The sequence below is a fragment of the Octopus bimaculoides genome, chromosome 23 (genome assembly GCF_046866305.1).
Source record: "Octopus bimaculoides isolate indiv1 chromosome 23, ASM4686630v1, whole genome shotgun sequence".
In the NCBI taxonomy this organism is placed as follows: Eukaryota; Metazoa; Mollusca; class Cephalopoda; order Octopoda; family Octopodidae; genus Octopus; species Octopus bimaculoides.
Genome location: NC_142950.1, coordinates 10,575,872 through 10,589,864, shown reverse-complemented (window position 1 = coordinate 10,589,864; position 13,993 = coordinate 10,575,872). Strand labels below are relative to the sequence as shown.

At 39.4% G+C, this 13,993-nt stretch overlaps 1 protein-coding gene across 1 annotated transcript in view; it reads left to right on the top strand.

Annotated features, from left to right (window-relative positions):
* The window catches only part of LOC106879713 (uncharacterized), a 113,197-nt gene that overhangs the window by 76,107 nt on the left and 23,097 nt on the right, over positions 1–13,993 (top strand). The window contains exon 2 of the mRNA XM_089340048.1: positions 4,531–4,663. Coding sequence (XP_089196174.1) covers positions 4,531–4,663 — 133 coding nt within the window. The remainder of the gene's footprint in view (positions 1–4,530; positions 4,664–13,993) is intronic.

Sequence of the window (13,993 nt, the reverse complement as noted above, 5' to 3'; positions counted from 1 at the left end):
CATCATCATCGTTATCATAGTCATCATCATCATCATCATCATCATCGTTATCATAGTCATCATCATCATCATCATCATCGTCATTCTGAACACCAATAACACCACTATCTTTCTTACTGCCACTGTCACCCTCACCACCCTCACTGCAACCACTATTTCCACCGTCACCATCAGGAAAACCAATACTGCCGCTATCCCCATCTCCACCACTACCACCACCATATCTACCACTACCATCATCATCATCATCTGTACACCTATGCTACCACTACCATCGAACAGCTACCACCTCTACCACCACTGTCAATATCATCATCACAATCATCATCATCAGCACCAACAGTAATGTAATTACTGCTATGACTACTATCACAAACATCAATAATTCTACCACTACTACTACCACCACCACCATCATCATCATCAATATCGCCACCACTATGATCACTATTGTAAACATCAATGCCACCACCACTGACACTACGTTTATTGTCATCATCATCACAAACACTAATACTACCACAACCACCCACACTACCACCACCACCACCACCACCACCATCATCATTCCTTCAGTACAGGAAAAACAAGTCAGATAAAAATAAAATAAAAGATTCAGTCTTGAAGAAACAATCTTGTCACATCGCAATTTGCAATTCCAGACTACATTAATTAGATACGTGAGTGATGTGACAGACGTGTCGGTCAACCAGGAAACATGGTTATACTGTCTTCCTGTAGAGGGCAGAATACATCTTTTGTTTTAAATGTAGGTTGTTGTTGTTTAGCTCTGAGTCTGAACTAATCCTGCAGACCTCTGATCAAAAAAAAACAACAAAAAAAACATGTCCTTGTCCTCACTGGATGTTCTGTGAAGGTTCGTCTTGCAACCACATTCCTAAGCCTGCAACCCATTTTGGCACCAGATATCTCGCCTTGGCTTGTCTCTGGACCATGTCATTAGGGTGGAGAAGGTTTATGAGGTGTTGTACAAGCCCTAAAAGTTTTGCGCAGGTATTGCTTTTTCAGTGATGCTCATACTCCTGTAGGAGTTGACCAACATTATAAATGTGTGTGTGTGTGTGTGTGTGTGTGTATGTATATAAATATAATCCAAGAGAGTTAGGGGTTGAGGATCCAACCCACTAAGGGATAGTATCTATCCAATATACTGCTGGGAGGGTACCCAATTATTGTTACACTAGTGTTATACCAAGTGCAATAAGTGAGTGCGGGTTAAAAGATATTTTACCATTAATTGATATAGCAATAAGAAAATGGAGGGGAATATGAGGTACTCATCAACTTGCAGACAATGTACTCTGTTGATTAATCTGTTTATTTTATAACCAAAATGACGGTAATCTTAATTGTTGATATGACATAGTATGTCATACGTGTCTGTATACTGTCTTTATCGTCATTTTGGTTATAAAATAAAGAGATTAATCAACAGAGTACAGTGTCTGCAAGTTGATGAGTACCTCATTTTCCCCTCCATTTTCTTATTGCTATATATATATATATATATATATATATGTATATATATATATAAACAGGAAAATTATTATTTCTAAATCTCTCAATGAGAGACATTTAGTAACGGTACTCTAAAGTAAAGATTATTTTGCCATCATAATGCGGCAGTCGTGGTTAGGACGAATGCTACTGTTATTTAGCCCCAGGAATCGTCTCCAGTTGGCTATATGGCACACTATCTGTGTCCTTATATTTTCGAACAAGGAAGTCCAGCTGAGTGAGGCTGCTGGACTCCCTTGTTTAAAAATATAAAGACACAAATTGTGTGTCATATAGCCAGCTGGAGATGATGTTTCCCGGGGCTAAATAACAGTAACATTCATCCCAACCTGGACTGCCAGATTATGTTGGCAAATAATCTTTACTTATATATATATATATATATATATATATATATATATATATATGTATATATATATATATATATATATATGGGAGAATATACAAAAAATAACAACAGACGAGGACAGGTGGTGTAAATAACAAAAGTATATATTAGTATGACGCTCGGGAATACGGAAAGTCTTTGACGTTTCGAGCTACGCTCTTCACCAGAAAGAATACGGAGACAAGGAGAAAAACACGGAGAAAAAAAATTGAATAGTGTTCAGTCAACGGTCAATCATAATAATGGCCGATCATAACAATGGCTGACCGGAAGTTAGAAATTCTTATTTCAGGAGAGCTAAGAAAGGGGGAGATAACAAACGGTGATTGGGAACGAGGGGCTGTGTGTGGGAGGTAGACTGCTGGTGATCTTGACGTATGTAGTGTGAAAATGGGGGAAGGGAGAAAGGGAGAAAGTAGTTGGTCAGTTGTAGTGTGTGCGTGGTGTGATGCGAGGGTATTGGTGTGGTGTGCTTGGTGTGATGCAAGGGTATTGGTGTGGTGTGATGTGAGGGTGTTGGGAGGTGGGGAAGGCATGGGTGGAGTGTGGGGTAGAGGTAGGGGTCTGTGGGTAGGGTGGGGTCTGTGGGTAGGGGTGGGTGGTGGGTGTAAGGAATTGGATGGGGTGGAGTGGGAAGGTAGAGTAGGAGTGTGTTGGGGTGTGGTGGGATGAGCTTATGAGGGGGTGTTGACCAGGAGGGAGAAGGGGAAGGTGGATGTAAGAGAGGGGGAAGATGGGTATGGGAGGGGAGAGGAAGAGAGGAGAGAGGGTGGGTATAAGAGAGGGAAGGGGGATTGAGAGAGGGGGAAGGTGGGTATGGGGGGAGAAAGAGGGGAAGGTGGGTATGGGGGGAGAAAGAGAGGAAGAGAAAGAGAGAGAGAGAGGGAAGAGGGGAATGGGGGGGGAGAAAGAAAGGAAGAGAAAGAAAGTGAGAGAGAGGGGAAGAGAGTGAGAGAGTAAGGGTGAGAGAGTAAGAGTGTAGAGAGTAGGAGAGTAAGAGTGTAGAGAGTAAGAGTGAGAGAGGGGGGAGTACGAGAGAAGAGAGTGAGAGAGAGTAAGAGAGAGGAGAGAAAGAGTAGGGGTGAAGAGAAGTGGGAGTGGAGAGAAGTATGAAGAGAGGTGAAGAGACATACAAAGAAGTAGGAGTCGGAGCAGGAGGTGGGGGAGGGGAGAGATGGGTGGTAGGAGGGAGGGTGGGGGAGAGAGACAGGAGGAGGGGGTTAGATGAAGAGTGGAGGGGAGTTGAGCCCATGTGGCGCAAAGGAGCGAAGATAGAAGATTAATCCCTGTTCACGGCGCAAACGGGAGTCCGGATGGCCCCTGTGCATGGACAATCCAAACACAGACAGGTGTTGCCGCAAGGAGTGGCCGGCAGAACGGAAGTGGCGTGACACCGGGGTGTCATTGCCGACGTTGATATCTCGGAGGTGTTCCGCGAATCGGTCGGCCAGGCGGCGCCCCGTTTGTCCGATGTACAGGGATTGGCAGAGAGAGCAGGAAAGGCAATATATGATGTTGGTAGACGTGCAGGTGAAGGAGTCGGTGATGCGATAGGGTCGGTGATGGGTGCTGGTGAGGAGGGTGGTGTTGGAGAGGTAAGGGCAAGTGCGGCAGCGTGGGCGGGAATGCTTTTATTAAAGCTGCAAAATGTTCACCAATGTTACTCAGAGTTTCACATTCCCATTCATTGGCACAATTATGTGTACGTGTATATAAGGGGGGCAACTGGCAGAATTGTTAGCATGCTAGTCAAAATGTTTATCCATTTCTATGTTCTGAGTTCAAATTCCACCAAGGTCAACTTTCCGTTTCATCCTTTCAGAGTTGAGGAAATAAGGACCAGTCGAGCATTGGACAGGGTCGATGTAATTAACTAGCCCCTCCCCACAGAATTTCAGCCCTATAATGGAAAGGATTGTGTGTGTATATATATATATATATATATATATATATATATATATATATATACATATATATATATATATATGTTGTTTTTATTCTTTTACTTGTTTTAGTCATTTGGTTGTCGCCATGCTGGAGCACCGCCTTAAAGAGGTTTTAGTTGAGCAAATTGATTTCAGGACTTATTTTTTTAAGCCTAGGACTTATTCTATCAGTATCTTTTGCAGTGATGGGGGGGTCGAACAAACAGACACAAAGACAGACACACACGTGGATATATACATATAGATATATGACAGGCTTCTTTCAGTTTCCGTGTACCAAATCTATTCACAAGGCTTTGGTTGGCCTGAGGCTATAGTAGAAGATACTTGGCCAAGGTGCCAGACAGTGGGACTGAACCTAGAACCATGTGGTTGGGAAGCAACCTTCTTACCACACTGCCACACCTAACAGATAACGAAAAAGTTGTTGGTATTATTTATTCTGCGTCACATGTTTTGTTACTAATAGGAGTTATATAGGTATACATGTAGAAAAACATATAAAACATCTATTAGTAATTCTCCAGACTAAGTGATAATACAGATTTACATTGGATTGAACTATAATGTATAGTGTTGAATGTTAATCGTGTCATAGCTTGTATCATAACCCTATCTACATATATATATATATAAATGTGTCTTTTGTTTTTATAGTATGATGCGTCATATGTATCTGAAAATGGGGAACTTTCTACAAAAACTGGCAAAGTGAAACGCAGGTTTCGAGAATTCTGCACGCTACAACAGAAACTTGAAGAAAGGAATGTCTATAGAAAATGCTTAAAAGGTAAAAACTTACATTTGCATTATAAGATATTGATTTCAGTAACTTCAAAAGACAGCAAATAAACCGTTTTTAACTCTGGAACTCAAAGTACACAAAGCATTTGATACTAACATGGAGAATATTAGGTTAAAAAAAAAATCCTTTGGATATATAAAATTCTGGGTAGCTTTCGACCTTTTTCTGTCCTAGGGGTTGTCAATAACTTTAATTATTTCAAGCTCCACTTCTAAAACATAAATAGTACTAATTGTTCTATGTTTGTCTGTTTTTTTTTGTCTTATTTGGCATAGTTTCTATGGCTGGATAGAAACATTCCAGCCATTTTTTTTTGTTGGGTGTTGGGACAAAATGTGGAGGCGCAATGGCCTAGTGGTTAGGGCAGCGGACTCGCAATCATAGGATCGCAGTTTCGATTCCCAGACCGGGCGTTGTGAATGTTTATTGAGCGAAAACACCTAAAGCTCCACGAGGCTCCCGCAGGGGATGGTGGTGAACCCTGCTGTACTCTTTCACCACAACTTTCTCTCACTCTTACTTCCTGTTTCTGTTGTGCCTGTAATTCAAAGGGCCAGCCTTGTCACACTGTGTCACGCTGAATCTCCCCGAGAACTACGTTAAGGGTACACGTGTCTGTGGAGTGCTCAGCCACTTGCACGTTAATTTCACGAGCAGGCTGTTCCGTTGATCAGATCAACTGGAACCCTTGACGCCATAACCGACGGAGTGCCAACAACATACATACACGTGTAAGGATGAGTGCCGATGTGTTCATATGTGCATACATTGCATGATTATATACCATATATGGTCGTTGGTTTCTGACTTATACCAGAACAGAAAATTTATTGTATTAAGCTGTCAGATAAATTCCTTCAGTGTTTTTTCTTCTTTTTTTTTTTGCCCATTTTTAAAAATCCTTATTTTTCATTGAGAATTTTAACAAATTGGTCAAATATATATTCTCCTTCATTGTTCATGACTTCTTGTCATGAACAATGAAGGAGAATATACTAGTTCTTTCTTTCTCTCGCTTTCACTCTTGCTGTCTCTCTCTCTCCCTCTCTCCTATTCTGTTCTCCCTCCCTCTTTCATTTCCCTGTCTGCCTTTCCCTGCCTCTATCTATCTCTCTCTGTGCCTCTCTCTCTCTCTCTGCCTCACTCTCTCTCTGTGCCTCTCTCTCTGTCTCTGTGCTTCCCTCTCTGTGCCCCTCTCTCTGTGCTTCTCTCTCTGTGCCCCTCTCTCTGTGCTTTTCTCTCCCTGCCTCTCTCCCTGCCTCTCTCTTTGTGCCTCTCCCTCCCTCTCTCTCTCTCTCTCTGTCTCTCTCTGCCTCTCTCTCTCTCTCCCTCTCTTTTTCTGTCTCCCTGAATTCTCTGAGTATGATAAAATAAATAAACTTCCACATTCCTCCATTTCTCACTTGTCAACAAAACCAGCTCATTACTTGTTTTGTTTTTTTCCACTGTCAAAGCTATTTATTCCTCAGTCAATGAATGACCATCCCTACTAACTTCTGGATGGAACCCACTCCTCTTCTAGGTGTCACCACTGTGGGACCTGAACACCAAATTCTGCTTTCTAATGTTAGTACTACAGCACTACAGTGCTGCCCCTGCTGATATCTGCCCCAAGCTGTTCCTCATTTATGGGTCTTAGTCTTAAGTCTTCCGGTGCCTTGATGTAGATGTCAGAGGAGAGTTTGCAGGCTTTGGTGATGGATTTGTTTTTATGGATTTTAGGGAGGCCATAGAAGAGGCTGCGCTTGCATTTGAAATTAATGATATAATCCTTTTCTTTGTCCGTGAGTCCTTGACCATGTTGGAGTATAAGGGTGGTGAGATTTTTGAGTGTTTTTTGTTGTTTATAGTTAGTGATAATTTCATAGAAAGAGTTGTCGTTTAGTAAGGAGAGTGCTAGGTGTTTGTAAAAATCTGGGTCCATTAGGACTACAGTTCTACCTTTGTAAGCTTTTTTGATAGTAAGGCTTTTGTCCTGTTGTAAGTCTCTTAGGTTTTTCCATTCTTTGCTATTAAAGTTTGATTTGACCTTGGTTTTGGGTGGGGTAAAAGGGAAACTCTGGATGTGGTTGCAAAACTTGTCCAGTGCTTTATTTCCTCCTTTGGAAGGTATGAAGTTGCTTTTGTTTTCAATAATTGAATCATCCTCATTGTTGAGGTCTATAAAAGCTTCTGTTAAACGAAGCTTCCTGCAGAATTCTGAAATGTCAGCCTTGATCTCAGGGGGGGTTGGGTGTCCTTGGGGTGGTTGTGGTACCTGCCCCTACCTACTTGAAGGCTCTGAATTTACCTTCAAACAAGGAACAAGGTTTAAAATCAAGACCAACTTCTCTTGTTCCTCTAAGAACCTCATTTATGTCCTCATATGCGCAGATTGCCAACACAACTATATCGTAGAAGAGTAGCAGTCCATAAAGAACAAATAAATCTTCCACAACACTGCCAAATTCCACTCTGTGACCACATAGACTCTTGCACCAGAAACAAAAACCCTAAATTCCTTATATTCCCTTTCTATCAATGTAAAGACAGAATCTCTACACAAGAAAGAATCAACAAGGAGAATCTTTTTATAGAGAAATTCCAAACGCTTCTTAACATACAAACTCCTCAGTGACCATATTCCCTTCTCTCGCCTACCTGTTGAAATACATATAAATTTACTTCCTGTTTCTCTAAGAACAGACATAAACTTCCTGTTGACAGAACTCCAACTAAAGAGTATAAAACCCACAGAATTGTCTTCCCTTACACACACTTCCTGTTTAACACATAAACTCTCAGCCTTTTTTAAACACAACATGATTCTTAATTCCATGCATCCTAATCTATCTAACAATTATCTACATGGATTACCATTGAACTTCAAAAACTCAAAGACAATATAATGTATTGGTATATTTATTTTTTTATATATCTTATATTTTTGTAAAAAACATTTTCATTTTCCCTCTTCTTGAAAAATTGCCATGCAATGAAATCCTTTAGAAATCCCTTTTAATCCTCCTTATGCACGTCTATATTAAAATATGCTTTCAGTTTAGCATTCTGCCTTATTATTATTTTTTTTTTTTTCCTATTATTTCTCCACGTGCGGTTAACACAACCCCACCATTTACTGACTTATAGATATATATGGGGAGAATTCACAAAAAAAAAGCAAAAGACGAAGACAAGTGGTGTAGACAACAAACAGATGTATTAGTACAACGCTAGGGAAGTGAAAAAGTTTTTAACGTTCCTAGCCTATGCTCTTCCACAGAAAGGAACACAGACAGAAACAAGGAAAGAAAAAAAAGAATGTGTAGTGGCGTCGAACGATGAAAATGAGTGCTCAACATAGCATTGGTGGATATAATTTCTTTATTTGTAAATTAAGGCTACTATTGGTTTCATGTTAAGAAATGTCTTAATATATTTATATATATATTATATTTATACAATGGGCTCCTTTCAGTTTCCGTGTACCAAATCTACTCACAAAACTTTGGTTGGACTGTCCCCATTTTCAGAATTAACTAAAACAAAAGCGGTGTTTTTGAACAGAAATATGGTAAGAAAAGGGTTGAGGCACTTTATTCATGGAAATAGAGAGAAGGGAATTACCACTTACAGAGGTACAGGATAACCTGTAGAGGATTATCTAAGAAAACTCTCCAACAAGGAAGTTAAAAAAAAAAACAACTGCAAAACTCCCCCACCAAATCCTAAACACTAACCTAGCAAACAAACTGCCCCCCCCCCCCCAACCACCTGTCGTAGTAATTCTATCTTTAAGAAAAGTCTTCATAAATGGCAAACAATGACTTTTTTGTTGTTGCTATTTCTTACTTTGGTTTCGGCTTCTGTGAACTTGTTGCTATGGCAAGTTTGTGGAAGAGTGATAGTTCTCATTTTAGCTTTATTCATTTTTTTTTTTCTGGTCTTTCTTTTTTATATATTTTTGGTGGACTGTTTATTTAGCCATGGTAATTGGTGAATAAAACTTCTGTCTGCTGTTTTTCCTACCAGTTTTACTCACACCTACTACTTTTTTTTTGCTTTGTATATATTTTTTAAAAGTCATATACAAGCAAGCATATAGTGTATATAATTTAAATATAGTGTATATATATATGGTATAATTGTATTCCTATGATGTAGATTGAATAAAAGCATTCTTTTCTATAGCACTTTAATAATAAAGTAACAAGCTGTTATTTTCAGTTTAGGCCATTTTCTATTTTCGATGTCGCTTATGTTTTCATTAACCTACATTTATTTGACTGGCATATAATTGATGTTACATATGCTGACGGCCGAAACTACATCGCAAAAGAAGACCACCCAGTTATTTTGTTTCTCTTTTACCTCTGGAGCTTTTTTTTCTGTTATTGGCCTGCGGCCAAGCTGGAGCAACACATTGAAGGGTTTTAGTCAAACTTATTGACCCTTGTGCATGTTTATATATATAGTATTAGGGAAAATAACCAAGGTTTATGAACTCATTGATGAAAATCCACTGTCACATATAGAAAAAATTTATAATTAAAAGTACAATAAATAAGTATATATATTTTATACTGTGAAACTTAATTTAATTTTATTTTTAATAAATTGACTTTAATTGAGTTTTTACCTGTAATTTTGGATTTTATCCCTAATATTATTATATATATATATATATATATATATATATATATATATATATATATATATATATATATATATATATATACATATATATATATATACATATATATATATATATATATATATATATATATATATATGTCTGGTGCTTTTTCAGTCAGTTTCTTTTGCCAAACCATTAAGTTATAAGAATGTAAACAAACCAACACCAGTTGTCAAGTGGTGGAGGGGCATAAACACAGACTCACATGTATACACACACACACACATATGCAGATACACACACACACACACACACACACACACACACACACACAAACATGCATGTGTGCGTGCCTATTCTCTTGCTTCACTTCTCTTATTTGGTCAGTTTATATGTACATACACACACACACACATGCATGCGCATGCACACACATATGCACACCCACATACATACGCACTTGACAAGCTTCTTTCAGTTTCCATCTACCAAATCTATACACAAGACTGATCAGCCAGGGGCTATAGTTGAAGACGCCCAAAGTGCTGCGCAGTGGAACTGAACCTAAAATCATGTAGTTGAGAAGCAGACTTCTCACTACACAGCCAGGTTTGTGCCTGTTGGTATGAATTCCTTGACCAATGCACTCTGGCCTCTGTCCCATTGTCGTAATATATCCTCTTTCTCTCCATCTTTTCCATCTCTACTACACGATTCTTGGCTTTACCTCATGCAACTTGAGGTCAGTTCCCAGCATGAGAATGTTAATGCACATGTGTGACTGTGGTTGACAAGCTTGCTTTCCACCCATGTGGTCTCTAGTTCAAACCCCATGTGTGGCACCTTGGTCATATGTTTTTTTTTACTATAGCTCTGGGTTGACCAAAGCCTTGTAAGTGGATTTCATAGACAGAAACAGAAGTTCATTGTGTGTATATATCATCATCATCTTCATCATCATCATCATCATCATTGTTTAACGTCCACCTTCCATGCTGGCATGGGTTGGATGGTTTGACAGAAGCTGGCCAGGCAGATGATTACACCAGACTTCTGTGTCTGTTTTGGCATGGTTTTTATGGTTGGATGCCCTTCCTAACATTGACCACCCCATAGAGTGGACTGAGTGCTTTTCATGTGGTACCAGCACAGGCAAGGTCAGTTTTGGCATGGTTTTTACAGCTGGATGTCCTTCCAAATGCCAACCACTTCACAGTGTGGACTGGATACTTTTTAATGTGTGTGTACGTGTACATGTGTGTGTGTGTGTGTGTTTGTTTGTAAACCTGTCTTGACATTACATGTTGGCTGTAAGTGAGCATCACTGTTATACAAGCGATGCTGTTTGCTTCTAATCTCTCATGAAAAATGTCTGATCATGGGGAAATATTTTTAACTTGCTTGGAAACAGTTAAGGGTTGGTGACAGAAAGGGCATCCAGCCATAGAAAATCTACCTCAACAAAATCCTGTCAGACTTATGCAAGCATAGCAAAAAAGAAGTTAAATGATGATGAGTCAGAGGAGGATAACTAGAGTGGGCTCTATTTCTCAGAACCGGCTAGTTTGTTGCCACCCCACTTAGACCCCCCCCCCCCACACACACACACCAACTCCCCAAATCTTATTCCTCTCATTATCAACCACATTACATCCGTTGTCCTTTCTATCTTCCTCAGAAAGTACTTATGCCATGTTTTCCCTGCTGCTTATCGTTATTATTCTAATTAATTTATTGATTATTAGTTGAGTTGATTTCATGTCTCCTGGAATGCCTCCAGACCAAATCATTTAAAAAATAAAAATACCATTTTTCTTTTGTTTTTTTTTGTTCATGTCTAATTAATCTAGTCCATATAATGTGGAGGTGCATGGCTGCGGTTAGAGTGTTGGACTCACAATCGTAAGATTGTGGTTTCGATTCCTGAACTAGGTGGTGTGTTGTGTTCTTGAGCATAAACTTTTGATGGAAGATTATAACTTAGACCACTTTAAAACAGTAAGTCTATATTATCGAATTTGGGCCTGTCCTGGGCAGGTTGATATCACAAGGGTTAAATAGACATATTAACAGTTCTGAAATAGTTATATTTGCTCACCTTACTGTGTCCCACATGACTACAACTGTTTATTCCAGGGACTCTAAACCATTGTTTCTCTGTGGATCCCTTTGATTACTATTTTATTCTGGTGGACCCTTTTTAGAAACTCCTTTCAAAATCCCTATTTTGTTTTTCCCACATTTACTTCTGTTAAACTGAACTATGTAAAATGATAGAAAAAGAAACCCAGCTCTTGTGGATCCCCAATTTACTATTTCATTGCATGAACCCTCAAAAATTTTATATGGATCCCCAGGGGCCATATGGACTGCTGGTTTATTCTTTAAATTTCGACAAACGGTGTGTTATTGATTTGATGTTTATTTCTGTTCACATCTTTTCATCATCTCTTTAAGTGTACTTTAATCTCTTTATCTTTTATCATTTATGTGTTTTGGTCATTGGACTGTGGCTATGCTGGGGCACCTTCTTGAAGTGTTTAACTGAATGAGTCGACCCCCGGTATTTATATTTTTATGCCTGCAACTTGTTATTTTGATCTTTTGTGCCAAACTACCAAAAAACAAAACAAGTTAGTGGCTGTGTGGTAAGTAGCTTGCTTACGAACCACATGGTTCCGGGTTCAGTCTCACTGCATGACACCTTGGGCAAGTGTCTTCTACTATAGCCTCGGGCCGACCAAAGCCTTGTCAGTGGATTTGGTAGACGGAAACTGAAAGAAGCCCGTCGTGTATATGTATATATATGTATGTATGTTTGTGTGTCTGTATTTGTCCACCTCAACATCACTTGACAACCGATGCTGGTATGTTTATGTCCCCGTAACTTAGCGGTTCGGCAAAAGAGACCAATAGAATAATTCTTATTTTTGTTGCCCACAAGGGGCTAAACATAGAGGGGACAAACGGATTAAGTCGATTACATCGACCCCAGTGCGTAACTGGTACTTATTTAATCGACTCTGAATGGATGAAAGGCTAAGTCGACCTCGGCAGAATTTGAACTCAGAATGTAGCAGCAGACGAAATACCGCTAAGCATTTCGCCCAGCGTGCTAACGTTTCTGCCAGCTCACCGCCTTATTAAGAGACCGATAGAATAATTACTAGGCTTACAAAGAATAAGTCATGGGGTCGATTTACTCGATTAAAGGCGGTGCTCCAGCATGGCCACAGTCAAATAACTGAAACAAGTAAAAGAGAATGTCATAAAAAAATTAAAACCGGTTGTCAGACAGTGGTGGGGAATGAAGGTAAACACACACAGTCACAGACATACACAAACACACACGCATGCACACATGGACAGACTGACATGAAATGACATGGTGGGTTTCTTTCAGTTTCTTTCTGCCAAATCCACTCACAAGGCATCTGTTAGGCCAGGGCTATAGTAGAAAACATTTGCCCAAGGTGCCACACAGTGGGGCTGAACCTGAAACAACATGATTGCAAAACAAGCTTCTTAACCACACAGCCATGAATTATTCTAAACAGAGATCCTGTTTATCTCCAGCTATATTTGATTAACAACTCTCTGCTTGTTTCTTGTTTATTTATCCTTTTACGCTACTCATATTTCTGGTTGGTTCTTGTTCACATTGCTTATCATTAAGATTTATTCATCTATTTTTTTTATCTCATATTATTTTTCTATTGCTGCCTCTAAATATGGTCTCTTTATCTCTGATAATCTTTCCCAATTATTTCTGGCTGTTTATGTCTGTAATTGGTTATTTGGTTGTTCCTCGCTCACTAAGCCATCTCAAGGCATTTCTAGTTAACCCTTGTTCCTTACCGTCCGTCTTTGACCATTCCTAGCTTTTGGAATGTCCATGGAAAATGTCACCCTGTGGTCAGACATGACAGACAAAGTATCATAAAGACACAGTCACTGCAGATGCAGGATTGGTTGTGTGGTTAAGAAGTTCATTTTGCAGCCAGATGATTTCAGTTTCAGTCCCTCTGCACAGCACTTTGGTTAAGTGTCTTCTTCTGTAGCCTTTGGTTGATCGACACCTTGTGAGTAAATTTGTGGAACAGAAACTGTGTGAAAGTCTGTCTTTTACTTGTATATTTCCCTCCACTGTTTGAAAACTGGTGTTGGTTTGTTTATGTTCCTGTAGCATAGCGGTTTGACAAAAGACATTGATAGAATAAGTACAAGCCTAAAACATTATTATTTGGGTTAAATTGTATGGCTGCCCTTTCCCTCTGCCTATTCCATTACTACTGATATGGTTTTTGATCTTCTGAACGAGTGAGTTGCATACTACCGATCCCTAGGATCATCTAACACTTCTATCACTCCTCTTGGTGCTACATATACTATCTTCTCCTCCAGGACCCCTACTCTCACACCTATTCGCAACCCCTCTTCCCCACCAAAATGCAGACTTCTCTTCTGTCTCATGTATGGCATCATTAATCAAATGACTAATGATGACCACACAGCTATCTCTGGCAAATGTTATCTTTGTGTTGCTAAATCAAGCTAATGGTGACTTTGGTTCGTGGTTATCAGTGATGATCACACAAATCAATAACACCCATCTCTATTTATCATGGCAAATGACAGTCATTATCTCATTATCTCTGATCAATATTGCCTATATTTGGGCACCTTTTGTCTTGATAATT